The sequence below is a fragment of the Pelobates fuscus genome, chromosome 7 (genome assembly GCF_036172605.1).
Source record: "Pelobates fuscus isolate aPelFus1 chromosome 7, aPelFus1.pri, whole genome shotgun sequence".
Classification (NCBI taxonomy): domain Eukaryota; kingdom Metazoa; phylum Chordata; class Amphibia; order Anura; family Pelobatidae; genus Pelobates; species Pelobates fuscus.
This window is the reverse complement of record NC_086323.1, coordinates 133,000,984-133,026,991: the sequence shown is the minus strand read 5'-3', so window position 1 is coordinate 133,026,991 and position 26,008 is coordinate 133,000,984. Positions and strand designations below refer to the sequence as shown.

The 26,008-nt window shown below is 40.8% G+C and overlaps 1 protein-coding gene across 2 annotated transcripts in view; it reads right to left on the bottom strand.

Moving 5' to 3' along the window:
- Positions 1–20,239: 20,239 nt before the first annotated feature.
- The window catches only part of LRRN1 (leucine rich repeat neuronal 1), a 51,230-nt gene continuing 45,461 nt past the window's right edge, over positions 20,240–26,008 (bottom strand). For both annotated transcript variants that reach the window (XM_063426657.1, XM_063426656.1), the window contains exon 2: positions 20,240–23,595. In XM_063426657.1, coding sequence (XP_063282727.1) covers positions 21,327–23,483 — 2,157 coding nt within the window. In that variant the 5' untranslated portion in view covers positions 23,484–23,595 and the 3' untranslated portion in view covers positions 20,240–21,326. The remainder of the gene's footprint in view (positions 23,596–26,008) is intronic.

Genomic DNA, 26,008 nt, shown 5'->3' with positions numbered 1-26,008 from the left:
CCACATGGTTGGGCAGACCTCCTGTCCATCATGGTAAATGAGGCTGCTTATTTGACCCACCCTTTTAAAAAAATTAAAAAAATAAAGAGATACTTCTCCACTCTACCCCCTTTTTTTTTGGTGTAAGGAACGTTCCCACGAGAGTATGGTATAGAAATCAGAATTCCAGTTGATCATTGATTGCCCCATGTTTGGCTGTTTTATAGTATTTATTTGTTTTTAATGACTGTAATTGAATCAGCCACTCCAAAGTTACTAAGATTGTTCAACTGGTTTACATTTTTAAGTGAGTACCAGTCACATAGTTTTCTGTGGTTATGTTTGTAAGGCAGGGGGTAATTTGTGGTCTCTATGATGTTGATCTTTGTCTTGCTAAAACCATTATCAGGAAGAAAAAAAACATTTAGTGCACAGTTCTACTGTTAAAATGTGCCCACATCATAAATAAATTATTCTGTTAGTCCAGTCACGACAAGCCTCTTAAGGAAGGTAGTTAGAGAGACAAATACAAAAACAGAACAACAAAACAACTGACAAAGGTTAGCCTATACTCAGTCACATTTGAGAACTAACTTGTTACTTGAGAAGTTTGACTCACAAGTTGCTGTGGACAATAATCCTTCAAAGCACTTATGGAGCGAGATGGGAGAGGTAATTGTGGAGGGCTGCAGTGCGTTACCTGCACAGTTTCTGGTGGTGCTTAAATTTGGCCTCCCAGGTACAGAGAAAGTGTTTCACCTGAGCAGGCTGCAATGGTAACAGAGCCTTTATTCAGATCCCAGATTAACATCCTGCAGCAGAATCTCACCACTGAGGCCTCACTTGTATAATTACCGAAATTGTCAGGATTAATAAAGCAGAGTCTGATGATTAATGACACGGTGCTAGGGAGGGGGCGTTCTGCTCTTTGAAACTTTATTTCATTAACCCCAGCTGTGAGCTGGCGCTGTCACACACATTTAGAATCTGGAAGAAAAAAAAAACATCAGCTTTATTCAAATGCATTCCCAATCGGAGCGCCCGTCACCCGCTGACCAGTCAGATACAGTTCCCCGGAGATACTGCATGGTCTTGTTGGCCTTTTCTTTTCTGTGTAATTACATTAACTAGGCTGACCAGATGTCTTCTTTAAAAATGGATTCTCAAGAAAATATGTTTACAGCATTGCTACATGAAAATACCTGCTAACAACCCGTCTTTTAATATTGGCTAACGGGCTTATGTTGTCACCTTGAGTAAACTGGATGTGGCATAGCAATAATAAATAATCTGAATATCTTGATTATATTAAACAATAAAAGTATGCGCCAGGCTTGAAATTCTGCAATTTTTTAATGCATTACGGAGAGCAAAGCAAAAAAAACAAGGTAGTCGCTAATTGATTGTCAACCATTCCCATACAAATGTATACGAGTGTCAGTGAGCATGCACATGCCATCACGCATGCACATCTAACGTTCATCACATTTAATGCCTGAACACATAATATTCATGTTTTCAGAGTCACACAAACCTAGTAGATTTCAACTGTTTCCGGCAAGAATAGCAGCACTCAAAGAGGTAGTACTTAGATCAACAAACATTCTCCCAAAAATACTGTGAACTACAATGCTTGGGAATTTATACTACAGTGGAGCTAAAAAAACATTAGGCTAAAATACCAAAGCTGTGACTACAACTGATATAGAGAGTTTTTCCAGATCATTTATTTTAGTCTCAATTTTGCCTTTCAGATTATAATTAGCTACAATTTTGAATTTAGTGAATAAGCCTAACAGCATGTTTTCTGGAGTCAACGTGCCAAGGCAACCAATATTAAAAAATGCATGTGAAAGAGCTCAGCCATTTTTCAGAGACACCTTAAAGGTAAATCAGGGGAACTGTAGGAGTGAAAACCTGAACCTGGTCCCAGCTCTGCCTGATCACATTGATCAGACTCCCTCTCCTCTCCCACTGTCAGGATGTTGTAAGGTGAAGAGATCTTCCAAATGCACAAGTGTAAATCTGTCACATATGCAAAATGTACTTTTCCAGCATTCCTAGGGATAGGACACTGATTGGTTAGATTAGGGTCCCCCCCCCCCATGTGAGAAGCCTAAGACAGAATAATATTTATTTACCTGTTTTTTCTTAGCCTGCAGAGTGAGGCAACTGTCACTCAAAAGCATTCAAACTAAAGTGTTTGAATAGGACAGTTGTCTCAAAGTGATCCATGTCCTTTTAAAGGGACACTATAGTCACCAAAACAACTTTAGCTTAATGAAGCAGTTTTGGGGTATAGATCATGCCCCTGCAGTCTCAATATCTGTCTCTCAATTCAATGCCACTTAGGAGTTAGGTCATGTTTGATCCTATTTATACAGCTCTAGCCATGGTTTAATTTTCAATCACATGTTACTTATTTTAAAAACTTGTATCTCCTGCTCTGTAAATTATACTTTAATTACTTACAGAAGGCTCCTACAGGGTCTAGCAAGCTATTAACAGCGCTGTAGATAAGAAATTCTAAATTTAACAGAATTTGCAATATAGGAAGTGTAAACATTAAATGACTCTTTACAGGAAGTGGTTAGGAAGGCTGTGTAAGTCGCATGCAGGAATGTGTGGCTAGGGCTGCATACACAAAGTGATTTAACTCCTAAATGGCAGAGAATTGAACAGTGAGACTGCAGGGTCCATTATCTATACCAAAACTGCTTCATTAAGCTAAAGTTGTTTTGGTGACTATAGTGTCTCTTTAAATAGAGTTGCTTTGTTGCTTAGTGTCCCTTTAAGAGGCTTCTGTTAACAGTCACAACCTGAAATTGAAATGTAAATAATTTAGTTAATTAGGACTGATAATGTGATCTGTAGTTCTGTTATTCTGAGAGCCCAGAAAGCTTATTTGTTGGATATATACAGTAAACTATGACTTGTGGAGAAATGACAAGAACATTTTAAGTTTTAGACAAAAAAACATGCAGAAATAACTGGATGTTGGATTTGTTATCCAATTTGTTTGTTTTGGTCTAAAGTGTACAATCCTTGTCAATTCAGTACAATACACAGTTAAGTGAATAAATCCATCTTATAGCACTGTATGGAAAAGAGATTTTCCTTTTAATTGTATAATTTTAGCCTCGGAAGATGATTAATTACCAGGAAAATGAATGTTCCAGAAATGCCCTTTAAATATCACTCGCTGTTTCTAATTGGATAATTAAAGGGCTCTTATGTAGAAAATGGACAGAAAAAATAACCCGTAGTTCATGTTTAACATGTATTTAAAAGGATTCAGTATTCACAAAAGTTTGATATTCTGTGAAATATTTAGGGAACAGTTAAAATAATGCTTCCTCATGGATTTCAGAAGGAAATCATAGATTATAATATATGCAGATTCAGATACTGTTAAGTAAAGTGGTTTAAATATAGGTCAAGATTAAAAAAGGCTCCCCCTCTCCGTATTCCTAGAATAAATCTCCCATAATTCCATGCCACAGTCTTCGCAGAATATAGCCAGATTCAAAATGCTTTGTCTGAGCGTTAAATGCTGTATTGCCAGAATTAGTATTGTTTTCATATTGTAGAGAGGCGGGGTTAGTCTGTGAATTGTCTGACATTAAAACTGAATTCAAAAAATTGAAATTGTGAGGCCAAAATAGCACAGCGGAAAATCTGGTGCCTGGGAGAGTGTTTCCAGTTTGAATACAAAAGCAAATCTCTACATTTTAGACCACAATAGACAGTTTAACCCCTTAAAGACACATGACATGTGTGACATGTCACGATTCCCTTTTATTCCAGAAGTTTGGTCCTTAAGGGGTTAAATGCCTGACAATTCACACTTTAATGAATAACTCTGTAAGTGTCATACTAGTCGGTAGGATCTGTATCTTGTTCACATGACCACTTTTACATTTAAATTAACCAAAAACAAGAGTTTATGATAATACTAAGATGAGACAACATCTCTTTCCCTTTCGGTGAGTCCCAAACAGGTTTAACTCACTTGTCCTATGATAGGGAGAATTTTGGCCTGTCGCCATAGGCGTGCGCAGCCTATTGCATTAGGGTGTGCACCCTAAAGCACAAACACACGCCGCATGTATATATATATATATATATATATATATATATACATATATATATATATATATATACATACATACACACACATACATATACTGCTGTTTGTGTGTGCTGCTGGTGCGCTGTGTGTGTGTGGGTGTTCGTAGTGTGCTATGTGTGTGAGGGTGCTGTTTGTGTGCTGTGTGTGAGGGTGCTGGTAGTGTGCTGTGTGTGAGGGTGTTTGTGTATGTGTGTTTGGGGCCTGTTAGTGTGCTGTGTGTGTGAGGGTGCTGTTTGTGTGATATGTGTGTGTGAGGGTGCTGTTTGTGTCGTGTATTTGTGAGGGTGCTGTTATTGTGCTGTGTGTGAGTGTGCTGTTTGTGTGAGGGAGCTGTGTGTGTTTGTGAGGGTGCTGTTAGTGTGCTGTGTGTGTGAGGGTGCTGTTTGTGTGCTGTGTATGTGAGGGTGCCGTGTGTGCGCGCTGTTTGTGTTAGGGTGCTGTATGTGTGTAGGTGCTGTGTGTGTGTGTGTGCTGTATGCTTGGAGGGATTGTGAAGGTGGGGGCAGATTAGTAAATAACCCCCTCCCTTCTTACCTTATGTAGGGAGGGGGATCCTTGCTGTCCAAGGGAGAGTGAACTCTAGCCTGCGGGGCTAGAGTTCACTCTCGCGAGATCTGAGCATTGCCGCGGCAACGCTCAGATCTCGCGAGAGGAACCTGGCGGAGCTTCTGTCTAGAGCTCCCCGGGTCCTCTCCTGCCTCCCTCCATGCTGCTGGTGAGGTAGATCTTTGATCTCCCCGCCGGCCCATGGAGGCTAAGAGCAGAGCCGGCACTTAGATAGCGCCAGCTCTGCATGAGCCGACAGGGGAGATCCGGAGATCTCCCCTGCCGGCAGGGGTCAAGTCCTGGGGAATAAAGTGTGGGATCTCTCCCAAGATTCCCACCCCCCCAAAAAAAATATACACTTGTGTATATATATATATATATATATACACGCGTACACACACTCACACACACATACTCAGACACACAACATACATTCCCAGACACACACACACACACAGGCACACACACACATTCACATACACACTCACTTACAGACACATACACTCAGACACACACATACATTCACAGACACACACACTTACAGACACAGACACACACACACATACATTCACAGACACACACTCACTTACAGACACATACACTCACAGACACACATACACACACACTTACAGACACATACACTCACAGACACACACACAAACACTCACAGACACACACACATACATTCACATACACACTTACAGGCACACAGACACACACATACACACTTACAAACACATACACTCACAGACACACACACACTTACAGACACTCACACATACATACATTCACAGACACACACACTCACACACATTGACAAATTATTATTATTTTTTACAAAAATTGTCCACCCAGCCTCCCTACCTGGAGAGCTGGCGTGGACTTGTCCCTGGGGTCCAGTGGGTCGGGCGGCTCTCTCCATACAACAAGCGGCGAGGGAGCTGTGTGCTCTCTGCTCCCTCTCGCCGCGCGGGCTGTCTGCTGTAGCTGGGAGCCGGAATATGACGTCATATTCCGGCTCCCATTATCAGCAAACGGCGCGCGGCGAAAGGGAGCAGAGAACACACAGCTCCCTCGCCGCTTGTTGTATGGAGAGAGCCGCCCGACCGGGGGGGGGGGGGGGGTCCATCACCTCTTGCTCTCCCCCCTAGACGAGGGGAGGAGGAGGAAAGCATTTGGGGGTGGCAGAGTACCTGCGGGAACAGCGTTCCTGCAGGACTCACAGGCGTGCCGCGGGGATTAGGGTGTGCCCAGGCACACCCGGCACACCCCGTGCGCACGCCTATGCCTGTCGCATATCAGACTGATTCTACCCACAATTGCAGTCCAAAACCAAACTGCTGGTTCGCGCTGAATGGGACTCCAAGACACAGCAACCCTAGATGATTGTTTAAGCCTTCATTGGGACTCATTGGTTGTACTTTGGCACCATACGCTTTTTCTGCAAGTTTCCCATAATCCCTCATCTGCATCTATAACATAGATGTCTGGGATAGCGGACATAAAACCATGCTTGCAAATACAAACTCATTGGTTGGAAGCTTTTCAAAGTGTCTAAAAGTGCTTCTCATTCATTGGTCTCAAGAATGAATAGCAACCAGAACTTTTTTTTGCATGTATGAATTCATCATTAGTTGCCCTTACTACATTGTGTGTGTAACCCATAAGCCATTGTATATATGCAATACTCCCTTGGAAACAATGCGAGAACCAAGACTGGCTGAGAGGTCTCAGTTGTTTCATATCTCTATCTAGATATTTATGCAGGAGAATCAAGTTCTGAGTATTTGCAAACAAGAGACTTTCAGAGGCGATTATCCTTTAATGTTTAATTTTGCAACTTGCTAATATTTTTGCTTATCATTTTAAAATATCTGCCCAAAACCTATTATTAATTAATTTGGGAATTAAAGACAATTAACACGGGCCCTGCAAATGTTAAGTCTAAATAGCCAAGCAAGAAAATTAGTCAAATTTGGAGATTTTTCTTCTTGGCCTTAAAGTATACTTTTTTTTTTTTTTTTACCAGTTCTCAACAATTCCTAGTTAAGTAAACAAACCCCTCTAGCGAGTTCACTGGATAAAATAAGGATTTAAAATCCCAAATCAGGAAGCCTGTCATCACTACTAGACTGTGAGATGTTACTGGACATGCACGGATGGGCTTACATCTCATTTTACAGGCTGATCTGAAACCTGTCGGTTCAGCTTTACATCAACTGCGAACAAAAGAAAATTCAGTGTACTCTCTGCTGCCTCCTGCAGCAAGAGGTGCTGTTGGATCATTAATGGAGGCACCTCTACCCTGGCATCTTACATTAGATCAGAAGAACCTTTGTGTGTTCCTGATCAGTAGTTTAGCATCGAGTTCTATTATGTGTATCCATCTGCTGCCTGACACATCTGTATCTAGAATACTACCGACTGTTACTGTGAGATCAGAGCTTTTACAGCTCACCTGTCAGCATAAAATGATTTGATGTAGACAATAAATGCATGCAGTACACCGTGTCTTATCTTAAAACTAAAACAACTTTTTTTAGAATTTTCAAATTATTGCAAATCAGGTCAAATAAATGCAGGGATACAGATAAATTACAAAGGTTTCACAAATGTTTTGTCAAAACCCTCAGCAAGGATTGGGTCAAGTCTACCTTCAGGACTTAAATTAAAGGAACACTATAGTCACCTAAATTACTTTAGCTAAATAAAGCAGTTTTAGTGTATAGATCATTCCCTTCCAATTTCACTGCTCAATTCACTGTCATTTAGGAGTTAAATCACTTTGTGATTTAGCCCTAGCCACACCTCCCCTGGCTATGATTGACAGAGCCTGCATGAAAAAAAAAAACTGGTTTCACTTTCAAAACAGATGTAATTTACCTTAAATAATTGTATATCAATCTCTAAATTGAACTTTAATTACATACAGGAGGCACTTGCAGGGTCTAGCAAGCTATAAACATAGCAGGGGATAAGAAACTCTTAATTAAACAGAACTTGCAATAAATAAAGCCTAAATAGGGCTCTCTTTACAGGAAGTGTTTATGGAAGGCTGTGCAAGTCACATGCAGGGAGGTGTGACTAGGGTTCATAAACAAAGGGATTTAACTCCTAAATGGCAGATGATTGAGCAGTGAGGCTGCATGGGGCATGTTCTATACACCAAAACTGCTTAATTAAGCTAAAGTTGTTCAGGTGACTATAGTGTCCCTTTAACTTAAATTCTTATCTTGGTACCAGTAGTATGTCATCAGATGACCTATTTCTCACTGTGGCGCTCACTCTCCACTCTCTTGAATCCAGCCATGTCCTTATTATTAAATTATCACAGAGGCATCTTGGATTCTCTAGCAAAGCTTTTTCATGCTATTAATTGTTTTTCGACAGTGATGACAGACCTATGGCACATGCGCCACAAGTGGTAGTTGAACATTCACTGTTTTAAGACAGCAATGGCAGACCTATGGCACATGTGCCAACACTGGTAATTTAACACTTCCATACATTCAGGAACTGCTTCTGGAGAGTGGGAAAATAAGAACCTGATGTGGAAAGTGGGAAAAAAAACATTCACGTGAACAGAATAGAAATAGAATGAATACAATTTTTTAAAAAGGTGAACTGAATGGGGTAACGGTGCTTCATTAGAGGATGGAAACCCACATAAAGTAAGAAAAAGGAGTAACAAAGATAACAGTGCCATTGCTGAGAAATGCCCAACACTTTGAATTGCTGACAATGCATGCACATGTTAGTGAAATAACCTTACTATAGCTACTGCCTGATGTCTTTGCATACTTATACATGTATGCACTTTATCTATAATGTATTATATATTTAATGGTGATTAACAACTTCTGAACTCTTGTTCTATTCGTCATTTAAATGTACTCTGTATCATACTGAAGATCAAAGGACATTTCTACCTCAAGAGTAAAATTATTACTTTTAATACTTAATGTTCTATTAAAAATGTAAATTTAACAGTGTGCTTTTGATGATCACCATAATATGTAAAATACTAGTAATATTGAATGTTTGAACTACAGCGTCTTTACACTATGTATATATAAATTTTAAAAATGAATTAAATATGCTTATAACACTTTTCCTTAACAGCGTCATTAAATAATATATATTTTTGAATCCATTATTTATACATTACAATGATGAACAGTCATTCACTAGGTTATATTTTTTTTTTAGAAAGAAATTATCACTTGTACAATATGATGGCTGTATGTGCCAAATATCAACCTGCACAAATGATCTTTTTAAGGAGTCTTTTAATTGGTTCTATACTAACCATTTACCTTCAATCAAAAATATATGTTTGGGTCGGCAGAGCCAGGGCCTCACCGAGCAAGAAATGTGTTCTCATAGCTTTGTGTGATTAGAGTGCTAATAACCAGAAAAAAAAATAAAAAGAGATTTCCTTTTTCTTTCACAGAGTTCTCAGGGACACATGGGCCGATGCTCAAAAAACACTGGACCAATTTGGGACTGGGTTCCAGAGATATTGGGGACTTTATGTGGCATGTGTCAAGGCCTACTTCTCAGAAAAATTCACCTGCTCCTCTCAAATCTACAGCCTTGTAGGACGAATGCAGCATAGAAGAGGAGGTAGACACTAGCCGATCAAATGGTGGGGACTTATCTATAAACGATCACACAGACGACAATGCTCCTTCAACTAAGGCTTTTATAAAGGTTCTCTTCAATGACATCTGCAAGATGCTCCCTGGCGGTTGTTGGGGAGGAAGTGACCACACAGACAGATTGTATAGTGACTGTTGAGGAGGACTTGGGGAAGCTCATGTTGCTCAATCAGCCATAGATGCTGCTTTTAGGGAGCTACGGAAAGGGTATAAAGAGATGATAACCCATATGGGTATATTAGAAAACAGAACTAAAGCATGGAACCTTTGGGATTAGGGCATACATGAAGCTCTTATGGTGGAGGAACTTCCACATTTCTTTAGGAGAATTTTAACTAACCTGCTATCTCCCAAGTAGGCTAAACAAATGGGGTTGGAGGGATGTTTACGGCTTGTTTAGGTGACTAAAGCCTCTTTAGAGGCCTTGAGTGATAATCTCCTCAATGATGATCCTAAAATACTGAGGAGAAGGAGAAACCTTACAAATGAGGGCCACATTGTCTTCAAGTTGACAAGAATGGTCATTCCTGCTCCATTTCTTGCCTGTCAGAAGTTCCTACTTTCTTGAAAGCTCTAGGGATCCCTTCTGATGCTTTATCTTCTGCTCTCCAACGTTGATGGAACAAAGTGTCCACTGCACCCATCATCCGTCAGACAGCCACCATTAGGGTGTCCACTCAACCTGACTGAAAGAAGGTACTGAGTTCATGTCTGGTACATTGAAGACAAGTGGACTGGCTCCATTAACATTTTCAAATCACTACTGTTATGGAACAGTTTCTGTTTTAAGTATTTTTATTTTTTTCACTTTTTCATTTTCGTTTCCTAATGCTGATGTGCATACTTACCTTACTCAAGCTGAGAAAGTGCTTCCCATCATGGTGCAGCGTCCCCACTGCTCTCTCCAGCAACTCATTTTGTGTATTCTTCTAAGTAGATTTTACTTTTTAATTGTATTAAACAGGCTACTTATACCTATGTTTTCTACCTGCTAAAAAGAGAAATTTTCTGTTCTATTCCCAGCTGCGCATAATGATTCATGATGTAATGCAGATGAAACTATGACCAAAAAAATCACATATTTATATATAGACAGAAATAATTAACTTTAAATATAATAATAATTTAAAACGATATCTATATATATATATATATATATATATATATATATATATATATATATTTATATATACATATATATATATATATATATATAAGTGTAATGGCACTCACCCTCTCCAGTACTATGTCAATAGTATGCCCTGGTGCAATTCCACGCTAGTAGCATATATTGTATGAAAAAGGGAGATGAACTCTGCGGTCTTTCTGAACGAAATTACTGGTATTTAATGTTAAAAAATGTTTACATAAATCTGATCGACATTTCAACCTCTTCAGGTCTTCCTTTGCATTAAATACCAGTAATTTCGTCCAGAAAGACCGCAGAGTGCATCTCCCTTTTTCATACAATATATATATATATATATATATATAAGTAATTACAAATTCAGTTAATATAACTTAATCTTGTCAATTCGACATTATATATATATTATCTCTTCTTTTGGTAATACAATTTCTCATGTTATTTCAGAGCTCTTCTAAGGAAAATAAACAACACCATTTCTATTGGTATTTTCATTCATGCAGATTGTAAATACTGAGATTATGCAAGTATAGTCTTTTCCTAATCAACAGCAAAGAGGAAATTTGCAGAACATTTGTCTACTTTGCCTCATGGGAATTTCTTCCTGTTAAAAAGAATAAAATAGAAAATGTAATTAGATTCAGCACCATGGACAGCACGGGCCATCTTCTCCCCCAGCATAATGTTCAGCAGTCCCTGATGACCACAAACAATCCTATCGGAGGTTTAGGATCTCTATAATTAGCATGTCATTAACAATGTATTTCATTAAGCAATGTGCAAAGTATTGCACTGGAGGTCTGAGTTCTCTTCAGCCTGGGAGGAATAGAAATGGGCAGCTGTGGATAGTCTCTGAGGATTAAGTATTAAACCCCCACACATTATTGACTCTTTCCAAGCATCATTGTATGATTCACAATACATCACTTTTGACACTCTCTCTCCCCAGTCTCAATTTCCACCTTCTTTGACTTGCACTTAGCATTACTCTTCACTAAACACATGCTTGGTTATTTACAGGATCAAATTGACAAGATTACGTTAAAATAACTGAATTTGTAATTGATGTGTTTGCTAAAGGCAAATCCAGTTGAAATGCGGTTCTTTCAAACTGAATGAGCACATCTCATTGAGCAGATTACACCTTGACACTGGATTCACACTGGATCTAACTGGAATCAGAAAAATTCACAAAATAGATCTGTATTTTGCAGAAGAATCTATAGAAGTCTGGACTATTTGCCCACTGGTAGTGACAGCCTTGTCGAAGTGCTCTCTGCATGGTCCTAGAGCCAATACACAACTGTGCTGCTCGTGGGCAGTTCCCTGGAAGAGGGACACGAGCAAACAATATTGGGTTGGCAGGACCCAAAATTTAAAATGTCCTGTTAAAAGCGGGACTGGTGCAATACATGTCCTAAGTCCCTTATTCATGGACATTGTGGGCAGGATTATTAAGAGGACCTGCCACTGGTCGTAGTCAGACAGTCGAATTTCTTTGGGTTTCCATGTTTTTGTGTGTCTACCTGACTCAGTTTTCAGGCTATAATCAGGCTATATTGACACAAGATCTGTCTCTGATCTGGGTGTCAGTGTGTAATCCCTCTGTAGGGAGTGGCGAACTGATCATTTTGCGGAGTGTTCTACTTCAGTCTTTCAGGCTAGCAAAAATGATCCTTTCATTTTCCTAATCATGGGCATTAGATGTTGGTTCAATAGGTCAGGCCGTGACCTGTTTTGTTCCTGCAGTGAGGGGGTAAATTGTTTGGTTGCAAATGGTATCTCTAAGACAATAATGGCTATAATAACTCCATAGTGGTAGGGCTGCTGGCTTCAACACTTACTCTCTCTTACATTAAAGCTTAATTTGAATTAATTATTGGTGCTCTCACAGCCTCACACTTGCTGTACTTTGCTTGTAAACTCTCTCCCAGCCTCACATTCGCTCTTTTTCACTTACAGACTCCCAGCCTCACACTCATATATTGCTTACTGACTCTCTCCCAGCCTTGAACAAACTCTCTTTACCTTTTGACTCTCTCTCACCCCTGAGCTCACTCTCTTTACCTACTGACTCTCTCCCAGCCCTGAGCTCACTCTCTTCACTTGCTGACTCTCTCCCAGCCTTGAACAAACTCTCTTTACCTACTCTCTCCCATTCTTGAGCTCATTCTCTCCCAGCCTTGAACAAACTCTCTTTACCTACTCTATCCCATTCTTGAGCTCACTCTCTTCACTTGTGACTCTCTCCCAGCCTTGAACCCACTCGCTTCACTTACCTACTCTCTCCCAGCCTTCAGCTCACTCTCTTCACTTGCTGACTCTCTCCCAGCCTTGAACCCACTCGCTTCACTTACCTACTCTCTCCCAACCTTCAGCTCACTCTCTTCACTTGCGACTCTCTCCCAGCCTTGAACCCACTCGCTTCACTTACCGACTCTCTCCCAGCCTTCAGCTCACTCTCTTCACTTACGACTCTCTCCCAGCCTTGAACCCACTCGCTTCACTTACCTACTCTCTCCCAGCCTTCAGCTCACTCTCTTCACTTGCTGACTCTCTCCCAGCCTTGAACAAACTCTCTTTACCTACTCTCTCCCAGCCTTCAGCTCACTCTCTTCACTTGCGACTCTCTCCCAGCCTTGAACCCACTCGCTTCACTTACCTACTCTCTCCCAGCCTTCAGCTCACGCTCTTCACTTGCGAATCTCTCCCAGCCTTGAACCCACTCGCTTCACTTACCTACTCTCTCCCACCTTCAGCTCACTCTCTTCACTCACTGACTCTCTCCCAGCCTTGAACTCACTCTCTTTACCTACTGACTCTCTCCCAGCCCTGAGCCCCCCTTCACTTACTCTTTCCCAGCCCTGAGCTCTCTCTTCACTTGCTCTCTCCCAGCCTTGAGCTCACTCTCTTCACTTACTGACTCTCTCCCAGCCTTAAACCCACTCTCTTCACATACCTACTCTCTCCCAGCCTTCAGCTTACTCTTTTCACTTGCTGACTCTCTCCCAGCCTCATGTTAACTTTGTATCAATTACTGTTGGTCTCCCAGCCTCACACTCACTCTTCAATATATTGCTTAATATCTCTCTCAGCCTCAGTCTTTTCTCATTACTAACTGCTCTCTCTCTTCCTAATCTTTCCTTCCTTACTGTCTCTCTCACAACTGCACTCCATCTCTCATCACTCACAGGCTGCCTCAAACCCACAGTCCATATGTCATTACTCACTGACTCTCTCTCAAAACCTCAGCCTATCCCAGGGGTAAGCAACCTTTGGCACTCTGGATATTTTGGACTACATCTGGCAAAGCATCAAGGGAGATGTAGTCAACAACATCTGGAGTGCCAAAGATGTTACTTTCACTCTTTTTCTCAAAATACACACCCTATCTCTTATCCTTCACTGTCTCTCTATATAATCTGTGAATGGCTCACACACAGCTCCACTCTCTTATTCTTTGCGGTCTCTCTCCAGGCCTTTCACTCTCGTAGTTCGTGTTTCCAAGCAGATAACTCTGTGCTAATTCAGTTAGTGTTCTCAATGTTCTCTCGTCTCAGACTAAGGCCGTGTCGCAGACTCCTCCTTTTCCCATCACATTGATGGATGAGGGCTGCAGGTTTTATCATTCTACTTTAGGGTGTGTGAAAGCTCCTGGGGGATATAACGGATAGAGAAAAACTACCGAGCTCTCGATATCTGCATCTGGACAATAACACACACAAAGATAAATGCTACAATAGGTACCATGGATTTTACTTTATTGATCATTTAACACAAAGGCTCTTTGTCACTGTTTCACAGCTTTAAATCGTTTGGAGCTAGAAAAGCTGCAAAGGCTTATGGGGGATGTGACCAAAACTCCCTTGGCATTGATATTTGGGTTATTTTTGTGTAAGTGACACAGTGGTAACAAGAAAAGAGCTCAAAGGCAGTTTTCCAAGTACAATTGCTTCTTATTGAATGCTGGAAAAAAATAAAGATTTTCTTTTCCTGCTTGCAAGTAAAGGCTATTCTTAACCTGTTAATACACAGCAGGATTACCATGTGTTATATGGCTTCATTCTGATTCATTGGAACCCATCTTAACTCCTTAATGACCAGTGATGGTAAATGTTAGTTCTCTGGAATTAACACATTAAATAAATCATTGAATATCACCCATAACTTGTGTTAACCTTTTTTCATGAGATGCTTCACTTTCATTTCAATTTATGACAAGAACAATGATTGAGCAAAGGTGGCAGATAAAAAGGTGCGAATTTCCCACCTCCCCAATACATATATTTAATGCAAAGATGTAAATTAATGTAAAATTATTACAAAAAAATATTAATTTAAAAAAAAAAAATGTCACCATTCCTCTTTAACCCCTTAAGGACACATGACATGTGTGACATGTCATGATTCCCTTTTATTCCAGAAGTTTGGCCCTTAAGGGGTTAAAGATCGATAAAGTTTATATTAAAACAAACAAACAAAACACTTGCAAGCATTTGAGTGGCTGAATTGTCAATAACTAATTGTACCCCTGGAATTTTTAGTATTGACTTGGTGTGCTTGCTGCGGCTTCCCCCCGGCCCCTGGAGATTATCACTTTGACCTCCCAGGCAATCCAATTGGGAAAGCATTGGGAAGCAGGACATAAGTGCTGTAATCTATAGCGGGGGGGGGGGGGGGGGGGGGTTACGCCTTAGAAGATGGTGCTAGTGCTGGCTAAGGAATTTGGAATTGGAGTGACTCAGCAGATCTGCATCACAGAAGAGGTTTGCCTTGCTTGAGAAATGCCCCCAAGCAGGGCACATGAGAAAAGACCACCGGGAGGAGTAAACAGCAGACCGGAGGTGGGAATACATAGCACGCTCGACCAGTGGTAAGGTGAGTTTATATCTGAATATTTTACAATTAATGCATCCTTTATATCTGTGATATAGGATTTATTCAATGTATTTGTGGCCGATTTATGTTAACTTAAAAAATACATCACAGGTTCACTTTAAAGGAACAAACGTAAAACACCAACTATTTATGAGTCCTGAACAAGGACACTATATTGGAAATGCAAAATAAACATAGACATTGAAATACTTTTAGAGCCACTCCTGGTTAGATGTGTTTTTTTATTAGGTGATAAAGTGTATCATTATTGGTACATTATTTTTTTTTATTACTAACCTTACTCGGCTGTTGGTTAAATGTAGTATGCATAAACAGAGGATTTGGCCGTAGCAAGAGGACGCCAGCTACTGCATTTGTAGTACGTGCCAATTGTCAAAATTGATGGTCTATGGAAGCCAGTTTTACGTTCCTCCACAAATTGTGAACATGTTCAATAGCATTAAGTAAAACACATACCCATTTTGGCTGCATTCGTTTTTATACATTTTGTTTCACGCATGAACTGCACAAAAAACTTGGAATGATTGTATAATTCTATTTTGTCTCATATACAGGGGTGTATTAGCCGCGAGGCAAACAAGGCATTTGCCTTGGGCGGCATTTTCCAGGGGGCGGCAAAAAAAGCCGCCCCCAAACGCCCAGGGCAAATGTCTTGTTAGCCTTGCGGCTAACAGACATGCTGGATGGGCTGGCTGTTAGGCGCGGGCAGCACTGGCGAGGGAGCACTTTCCCCTGAGCTCTCTGCTCAGCTCCCTCGCGCGCCGCCCGCAGAGTGAGGCTGGGAGCCGGAATATGACGTCATATTCTGGCTCCGCCTCCCAGCCTCACTCTGCGGGCGGCGCGCGAGGGAGCTGAGCAGAGAGCTCAGGGGAAAGTGCTCCCTCGCCAGTGCTGCCCGCGCCTAACAGCCAGCCCAGCAGCCCGACCGACAGCCCCAGGAAGAGGGAGAACCCCCCCTCCCCCCAGCATTCCTAAAGGTAAGGAGGCTGGGGGGGGTTGTTAAATAAATAAAAAAAAAAAAAGTGAGTGTTAATGTGAGTGAGTGTGTGTGTCTCTTAGTGTGTGTGTCTGTCTCTTAGTGTGTGTGTCTGTCTCTTAGTGTGTGTCTCTTAGTGTCTGTCTCTTAGTGTGTGTCTGTGTGTGTGTCTGTTAGTGTTAGTGTCTCTTAGTGTTAGTGTGTGTGTCTGTTAGTGTGTGTCTGTCTGTTAGTCTGTGTTAGTCTGTCTGTTAGTCTGTCTGTTAGTCTGTCTGTTAGTCTGCCTCTTAGTGTGCGCCTCTTAGTGTCTGTCTCTTAGTGTTAGTGTGTGTCTCTTAGTGTGTGTCTCTTAGTGTGTGTCTCTTAGTGTGTGTCTCTTAGTGTCTGTCTCTTAGTGTCTGTCTCTTACTGTCTGTCTCTTACTGTCTGTCTCTTACTGTCTGTCTCTTACTGTCTGTCTCTGTCTGTTAGTGTGTGTGTCTGTAAGTGTGTGTGTCTGTCAGTGTGTGCCTGTCTGTTAGTGTGTGTCTGTTAGTGAGTGTGAGTGTGTTTGCCTGTTAGTGAATGAGTGTCTGTTAGTGAATATGTGTTTCTGTCAGTGCATGTGCATGTGTGTGTGTGTATTTAGAATGCGGGGCAGGGTGGAAGGGTTGGGTGGGGGTGGCGCGTGGAAGGGTTGGGGGGGGGGGGGCGCCTGAGTTTTGTCCTGGGTTTTCATCCTATTTAGGAATAGACAGTAATTTAATATGAAGTAGAAACAGTGAAGTTTGGTAGGCTGGCAAATGATTAGCAAAATTAAGTCCCAAAACAAATAACTGAACCTTAAATAAACGCTATCATTTTAAAATTTTTGGTTAACATTACATGTTGCCCTTTACCTTAAACACTCAGTATTTTCGTTTAAAGGGTCAGTCCACTGCCCAAATACAAATGTAAATAAATGGATAGAAAAAACACACTGTTTACCAGCTATAACCCCAAAAAACATTAATGCATTTATTATTATGCATTTTTTCATTTGTAGTACATCTAACAACAGCTTGCAAAAGTTGAAGATTTCTTGTCTGAACTCTTTGTAAGTTCTCCCCTTCTAACCCTGCCCAGACTTTCTGTGACTGTGCAATCACAGATTTCCCAATGCAGCTGAAAGAGAAGTCTTTGCAAGGCAGATGCTCTGAACAATTGACTGCCTCCTGTGTTTTAGCTCCACTGAGCTAATCAACCAGGAAGTAACAGGACTGATTGTCTGATTGAAAAGTTAACTTATTAAGTTAACAATTTTAACTGAAATCTGCACTTTTTGTGAAAGGAAAAAAAAGAGGACACTCTTCATGCATGAAGCACTTCAGCAAGCTCAATTCCATTAGGGTTGGAATGTCTCATTAACTAGAAAGAAAAAAAAAGAAAGCTATTTTTTCATATAAACTATTTAAGCCTAAAACAGGGTCAGATTAGAATAGAGGCTATTGGAGATGAATCTCCTGGTCCGCTCACTGCAATATGTCCAAGCTACCTGACCTTTTTTTTAAAAAATTTAATATTTTATGTTCCATTTTCATGTATATATGCAGGGAGACACACATATTCTGCCTGGCTAAGCTACATGGAAATATCACATAACGTATGAAGTCATTTGAAGGGTATATCTCTGAACCAGGTCCATTGCAAAAGTGACTTTTGTGTCCTATGACTGATAGGATGGATTCCATGTTCTCCATAGGCAGGGACCTCTTGTAACCCTTTCTCGACAACTGATTTCTCTGTGCCTCAGTCTGCTTGTAAAGATGTATTTTATATACTTAATTTTATAAATGCACATGGGGATGGTTTCACATATGCTACAAAATCTAGTTGAAGATCAAGGGCAAGCATGTGTATCTGGCTAAGGCCAGTAAGGTATTGGCATGCATGAAAAAGGGGCATTAATTCTCGGGATGAGAATATCATTTTGCCTTGTTATAAATCACTGGTAAGACCCCATCTTGAATATGCTGTGCAATTTTGGGCACCCGTTCTAAAGAAGGATGTCATGGCACTAGTAAGAGTGCAGAGGCAGGTTACAAAATAAAAGGAATGGAAAATTTTACCTATGAAGAAAGGTTAACAAATTTAAACCTCTTTAGTTTAGAAAAACATCGCCTCAGAGGGGATATGATAACATTATACAAATATATCTGGGGCCAATACAAACCATTGTGTGGAAATCTATTCACAAACAGGACTTTACATAGGACAAGAGGTCATGCATTTAGACTGGAAGAAAGAAGATTTAGTCTAAAGCAAAGGAGAGATTTTTTTTTACTGTAAGAACAATAAGGATATGGAATTCTCTGCCTGAAGAAGTGGTTTTATCAGAGTCCGTACAGATGTTTAAACAGCACCTAGATGCATACTTGCAAAAACAGAATATTTAATTATAAAAATTTTTTAGTTGTGGGTTAATAGCTTCTTGATCCAAGGATAAACCTGACTGCCATTCTGGGGTCAAGAGAGAATTGTTTTCCTAGTTTGTTTCAATATTGGAAGTGCTTCAAAGAACATTATGAAATACCGTAATTCAAGGGGCACTATAGGCAGCCAGACAACTTCATCTCAAACATTGCAGTTTCAGAGAAACGACATTGTTTACACTGCAAGGTTAAGCCTGCTTCTAGTGGCTGTCTACCACTGCGCATATGCATTAGGTTCCCCCATCGGCTGATGTCGGAGGAGGAGAAGCGTGACCCAGCGCCAAGGGTAAGGTAACCCTTTACTTGCCACCGGGGGTGGGACACTGTAGGGTTAGGAATACAATTTTGTTTAGTTTTCTTGGTTTAGTGAATATTTTCCTATATATTAACTGCAGATTATCCTGACCTCATGTGATTTTGCTTTCAGTTATATTTTGGTTATATTTGTGTCTATACATTAAAATACTAAGGATGGAATAATCAGACTGAATTAAGAAAAGCAAAGAATTTATTTTATTGGGAACATGTTTCAATCACCAAATTACTTGGCAATATTTTGAGCTAAGTGGAGTTGAAACTTTGCTGGGTCCCTCTTATGGTGGAAAATAGCCTCTTGTGTCTAAACATTGTCAGGGACATTTTATAAATAAACTCCATAGACAGATATAATCATGTAATTGATGAGTGGAGCGCTAAACAACAAGTATTTTGAATGCAAAAATTGCTTACCCCTAATGCATAAATATGGAAGTCTTGATGTAATAAATCATGTAAAAGATAAAAACAGAAGAAACACTAGTGCAGATGGTGCTTATATAAATTATGAAAAGTGCGAACAGGTGTAAGTAATAGACTCACAATGTTCAGAGCCTGAATTTGTTATGATGCCAAGAGGCCACCGGATGCACTCTTACCTCAAGGTGTTAAACAGATGTTAAAGGTTTAACCTCAACGTTGCCTCCAGTTGCGATGTCCACAACCCTCCGGCGGCATTTGGCTTCTGAATTTTAAGAATCAGGACGCACGGAGTGCCACTGGTTACCTGATGCTCTTAGCCAATCAGTGACCTCGCAATCACTAAACTGGCTTGAGACAAAGACATTTACCTTTTCCAAGTGAGTTTAGTAAATTAGGAGTCACTGCCTTGCCCGGCGGCACTGAGTGCTTCCTAAATCTGAAATTTCACAGTTCGATTGGGAAGTGGACATCGCTAGATGCAACTTTGGGGTTAAACTGTTCGAGGTAAAAGTGCTTCCAGGTGCCTCCTGGCACCATAACAATTTAATTTACATGAATTTGTTTTGGTGCCTGCAGTGTCCCTTTAACTCTGTATGTCAGTTGTATGTGGCTCCTCGATTGATGTGTGTGTAAGTGTCCTCCTGTCGCTACACAAGCCTTGTTTCTTGCTTGCTTTGGTCCAGACAGCAGTGAAAGTTATTACTCAACACAGTGTGAAAAAACAGGGTTTATTCTGATATAGAAAACAACATTTTGTACAGAATAAAGTGACACTATGTCCTCTATTAACACTCTGTATTAGATTTCATTCTGAGCTGGGTGAGACATACACTACTTCCTAAAATGTTTTCATTATCAGCAGGATTGGCTGAGATTGTGCTTTAACGAGGTGGGTGACATGCAGAAAAAGTAATGTGGTTATTGGGTGGGAAGCTGAGGCACTGACATGCGGCATTAGTGGAGTCTGATGTCAAGGTGATAGGTGATCTCTTCCTGAGGTCTCTATGCACCATATTATGCTATCATGACAAAAAAATCAACATAAGATACTCTAAAAGTTGACTGGAAATGAGGTCTTCATAAGCAGCCACTCATTACTCACACATAATCCAGTGATCAATGGGGTGATACGCAGTTCTACAGGGAACACCCCTCATAGAACACCACCAGGCAGAGAGTATTGCTAACACAGCTTTACTAGGAAGCTTTATATTTATTTTACTACAAAAGAGGGTCAGGCTTCTGTTCCCCATCAGTTCAAAAATTCCAGAGAAGTAGTTGATACAACGATACAGTCAGTTCACTTGTTTGGCCCTAGGAGTGTCAGGCGTGCTGGGTCCTTACATTGTAGATCTACCCGAGCCAATGCAACAAGCATTCACACTACAAGGCTGCTTTGTCAATAAAAGTAGCCCTTTTAAAATAAAATAATAAAAAAAAAAAAAAACTTTCAGGTAACTAGAGAAAATAAAGAGAGAGAGAAAAATCACCCCAAATAAAGCTGCGATCTGCTATACTATAGAAACCCAAAATAATAAAGTCTGAACGGTCACTCTGTTGCCAAAACAGCAAAGTTGCACTTTCTCTTCCTGTAGTACATCCTGGACATTCTCTTCCCGTAGCACGTACACTGCTCAACCAAAATATTAGAAAGCTGCAGTGATTTTTCCATAGCGTATCTTCATTTCCATCCAGGTAAAGAGAAAAAGAAGCAAACTGTTCAAGGGAAAGAATACAGGAGAAAATGTGAGGGGTTCTTAACAGTCTTTGTGCTCTGTTAGTTTGTATCTATATAGTGTTACCACATGTAATAGCTCCGTGAGGTGTCCACTTGGGAAGCTTTAGCTTCTACTGCCCCTTCCTTGTCCTTCTCATTGTCTCCTTCCCACAGGCTGATGAGGGGTGGATAAAGTTCATTCAGTGGAATAGATGATGTTTTTTGCATATACTTCTTCAAAGAATGGCGATAGTTTTTCCTCTGGAACCTTTTGGCTGCATAAACAGACACAGAGGCAAAACTAATAAGGGCGAAGAGTGAACCCATTACAGCAGCCAAGGCAGCACTTGTTTCCTGGTCAGTAACAGTCAAAGAGTAGGTCGTGCCCTTGGTGGTGACATTGATGCAGGCACGCTGAGCTTGCTGATGTAGGCCTGACACAGTCAGGCACACTTCATATTCTGTGGCTGGCTGGAGATGGGTCAAGTTGTATTCATGAACGTCAGCTGGGACACGGGCTGTGTAAGTGATGTGTGGGTTATCGATCTTCATAGTGGCCGAAGACCACTTCAGGTTTGAAGCTAAAACACTAGAGCTCACCTTCCAGGATACCAAGACTGAGCTGGATTCAGTCTGTTGTACATACAATCTAAGGGCCTGGGTTCCATCTAATAATGTTCCATTTACTCTAAGTGTGGCTACCCTGGTGTCTGCCCCTTCCGAATTTTGTGCCACACATGTATAACGCCCAGAATCTTCGACTTGCACACTGGAAATTTGCAATGTACCCTCATCACTTAGGTGGTACTTGTCAGAGAGAGTTTCCTTGGTGACCTTATGCCCTAATGGAGTCACCCAGTAGATTTCCGGTTCTGGCTCTGCCATTGCCCGACAGTCAAGAGAAACAGTCATTCCGAGGTCTAGGTTTAGATGGCTGGGGAATGTATCTTGAGAAATCATAGGAAGACATTGTTCCCCTGCAGGGTCTTGGGCCAGTGCCTCCTTCACCGGTTGTCCACGATATTCTGGGGGAAGTGCACAGAACATGGAAAGTGGCTCCATGAAACGAATGTTAGTTTGGTTTGAACCCATCCAGTGTAGAACACAGTCACAGCGAAGTGGGTTGGTGTGTACACTGATTTCTCTTAAGTTGGGAAGAGACTCAACAGTCCCGCGATACACAGAATTGAGTGCATTATTGTTTAGCATTAAACTCTCTAGCGTAGGCACATTGCGAAAGGCAGATCGGTGGATATAAGAGAGTTTGGGGTTATTAGTAGCTTCCAGCTTGGTCAGCTCAGGAAGATTGTCCAATGCATAGCGATCCAGAGACACTAGCTCTGCCATGTTGTTGATTCCCAGCTCTTTTAAGCGCAGCATGTTTTTGAAGTCACCTTCCTGAACCTTTCGGATCGGGTTCTTATTGAGGTCCAAGAACTTGAGGTTTGGCACTTTTTGTAGAGCCAGCTGAGGAACTTGACCTAACTTGTTGTCATAAAATGAAAGGCTCTCTAGGTTATCCAGACCAAGAAGGGCATTCCCTGGAATGTCACTTAGGTACATACCAGCCAGCACCAGACTTCGTAGGTTACCAAGAGGTTGGAAATTTAAGTCCAATATGCCAATTACAGGGTTCTCTCCAATCATAAGGATCTCTAAGTTAGGAGTGGATTCAAACCAGCGGCTGTCAATAATTCGTAGCTTGTTTGAGTTAAGGTGTAGCCTGAGCAAATTGTGAAGCCCAGAGAAGGCACTAGGTGAGATGGAGCTGAGCTGGTTGTGATTTATATAAAGCTCTTGCAGGTTGCTCAGGTCCTGTAGACAATAATCAGTCATCTCAAACACTTGGTTTTCCTCCAAGTGCAAAGTTGTAAGGTGGCTAAGATTGGACAGCCCAACATCCTGGATGGAGGTGAAGTTATTCTGAGACAGGTCGAGTTCTGTAAGATTCACAAGCCTCTGAAGCTCTCCAGTAGTCCTTGCTATATTGTTGCTTTGAAGTAAAAGCACCTGGGTATCTGCAGAAAGATTTTCTGGAATCCGGGTCAAGCGAAGGTCATTGCAGTCCACAGTTGTGGCTTCACGGTAAGTGGACTGTGGAGTAAACCATGGTCGAATTTCACAAACACAGAGTTGGGGGCATTCATTAGTTGGAGCTGAGGACTCGGTTAAAGAACTGGAGAGAAGCCCAATCACAAGGTGACAAGTAGTTAACACAACAATGTTTATCCAAGCCATTTTAACACTTGCACAGAGATCCCACAACTCCACAAAGTCAAACAGAGTAAGTCTTCTAATGATTCCTCCACGACTTCTGATTGAATAATCTGAAACAACAGTATTGCAATACCTGAAATAGAATAATAAAGAGATTATAAACTCATATTACAATGTATACCCCTATATAAAGGGCTCAGAAAATTGCAACATATATGTCTCTAAAATCAGGTTGTTTTCTAATTATATGACATGAAAAGAAACATAAAAAGCAGACACAATTTTGTAAATTGCATTATGTCTAGAAACGCATAACTTTAACATGTATATTTATACATAATTTGGGGGGAAATGTTTGGAACGTATCAATATGAAGGAACAGTTCGTTGGTTTCCACTTCTAGAAGTTTTACCTAGAATCTACATAAATATATTATAACCCCACTATCGTGGCTATATTTACACGTGAATGTTGTCTTTGACTAATGCAATTCACATCTCTCATGCAAACATCATGAACGCACTTAGCCACACACACAAAACCACACACTCTTCACTCAACACATGTGCCCAAAATACATTAAATTGATCTCCAGGGTATCCTGATTGACGATGTTGAACACAGGAGCATTCCCTATAATCCTCTGATGACTGGCCATCTTATACTCAGTGTTATTAACTAGTAGCTCTGGTCACACCAGGAGCCTGTTCACTCAATCCATTCACCTATTCATACACAAATGAGGGCACTGCTGTGGCTGTCACATGGGGCACTTTCAGTGAAATAAGACAGCTGGGGTCAGAATACAACTGCTCACTTAATATTAACCCCAGGGGATCACCAGCTTGCAAGCCTGACCCACTGAGGATTACATGCTAGTTTTAGACAATGACAACCAGGAAAAAAAGACATAAAGCCAAGGTTTAGCTTACCAGCAGCTGGAGCCAGATGACCACTCCTATTACCCTTAACCAATCACCCACAACTGGAAAGCAGGAGGTTATTTCTCCTTCTCTTATGGGTACTTTTTAAGCATTAATATCCCTAGGATTAGTTACATAAAAGAAAAGATGCAAGCAGCATTTGCAGGTGTGGTGAGATACTTTGCCCTGATCAGCTTTGAACCAGAGAATATCATGCCACAAACGTTTATAGATGCTACTAAGGATAGCGTTAAAAGTTTAAGTACATTGTAAACCTGCCTCCCTGCTGGCACTTGAAACATTCACAAATATGCATGTAAGCACACTGCATTAGCAATTTGCTGGTGAATCACCTTGAAAGTGCAATAAATAGATGACCTACATTGCTTCTCAAATATCCATAAATGAGAAACACAGAACTACTTCATTTTGTGTTTTTATTAAATCAGCAACACAAAAGTCTTGAGGTCAAGAAGTGGAAACATTAAAGGCACACTCTAGGCACATTAGCCATTTCACCTTTTTGCATTGGTTATAATGCTCCGAGTCCCTTAGCACTCTCTATATTCAGAGATAACCTACTTTGAAGCAGTTTAACACAGAATGAGACTCCCAGCCACCCATAGCCTCGCCCTTACTGGAAATTACACTCTTCCTAAGCCATACCAATTCATACCAGTTTCTCGTTTAGCCATAAACCATGAAAATTGGTTAAAAATCGGAAGGATCTCTCATCAATGAGATAAAGCCGTCACAGTGCCTACAGTATTTTTTACATAAATATTATGGTGGACAATTAAAGGGGGGTCATCCAGTCCCCTCTGGACTCTGCTAACAAGTATATAACCAGACACCTAATAGTTTTTGTATATCCCGCACAATATCAAAATGAAACACTCCATATACCGCCAGTGTCCACAAGACAACACATTGTTACTGTTATTTGAAGTCACCTTCTACAGTTCTATTTTAGGTCACTATTTTGCTAGTTCTGCATCACTGTGCTGTGGAGGTGTCCACACCTCTCTGCTATCTCCCTAGATAACAGGATATTTATATTACCGGGCTTCATTGAAACAATTTGATTCTAGCAGCTTTCATTTTTTTATATGCATCTCTGGATATAACCTAAACCCCACATCCGCCCACACTGCAACACATGTCCCTTACGGTATCTTGAATTTTTCCCACGACCTTCACATACCCAGTCGAATGTCACCATCAATTTCTCTAGCAATGAGTCACAACAGGAATGCAGCATCTATAGCATAAGTGGGACAGAGCAGTAGAAAGCCATGTGCTTAAACGTTTTTGGGGCCTTCAGCTGTTTCTTCAAATTTCTATTCTCCTCCATAATCAACCATATTTAGTGGTTTAATTAAAAATGCAATAGGGATCTGCTTCGGAGAAAAAATAGGGAACAAAATGATGTTTGGATTGCAGATATTACTTTTCCGTTGTAAGTTTCTTTGAGCATTGCCATCCTCCCCTTCTGTTCCCTTAAGTCAAAACTTATACCAACAAATACTTGTATGGCTGTTTACTTATTGTTTCACGCTGCAGACTATGTTAGTGCTCTCTTATTCAGTATGTTTCCGTAGTCCCAGTGCCTGATGGAAATGG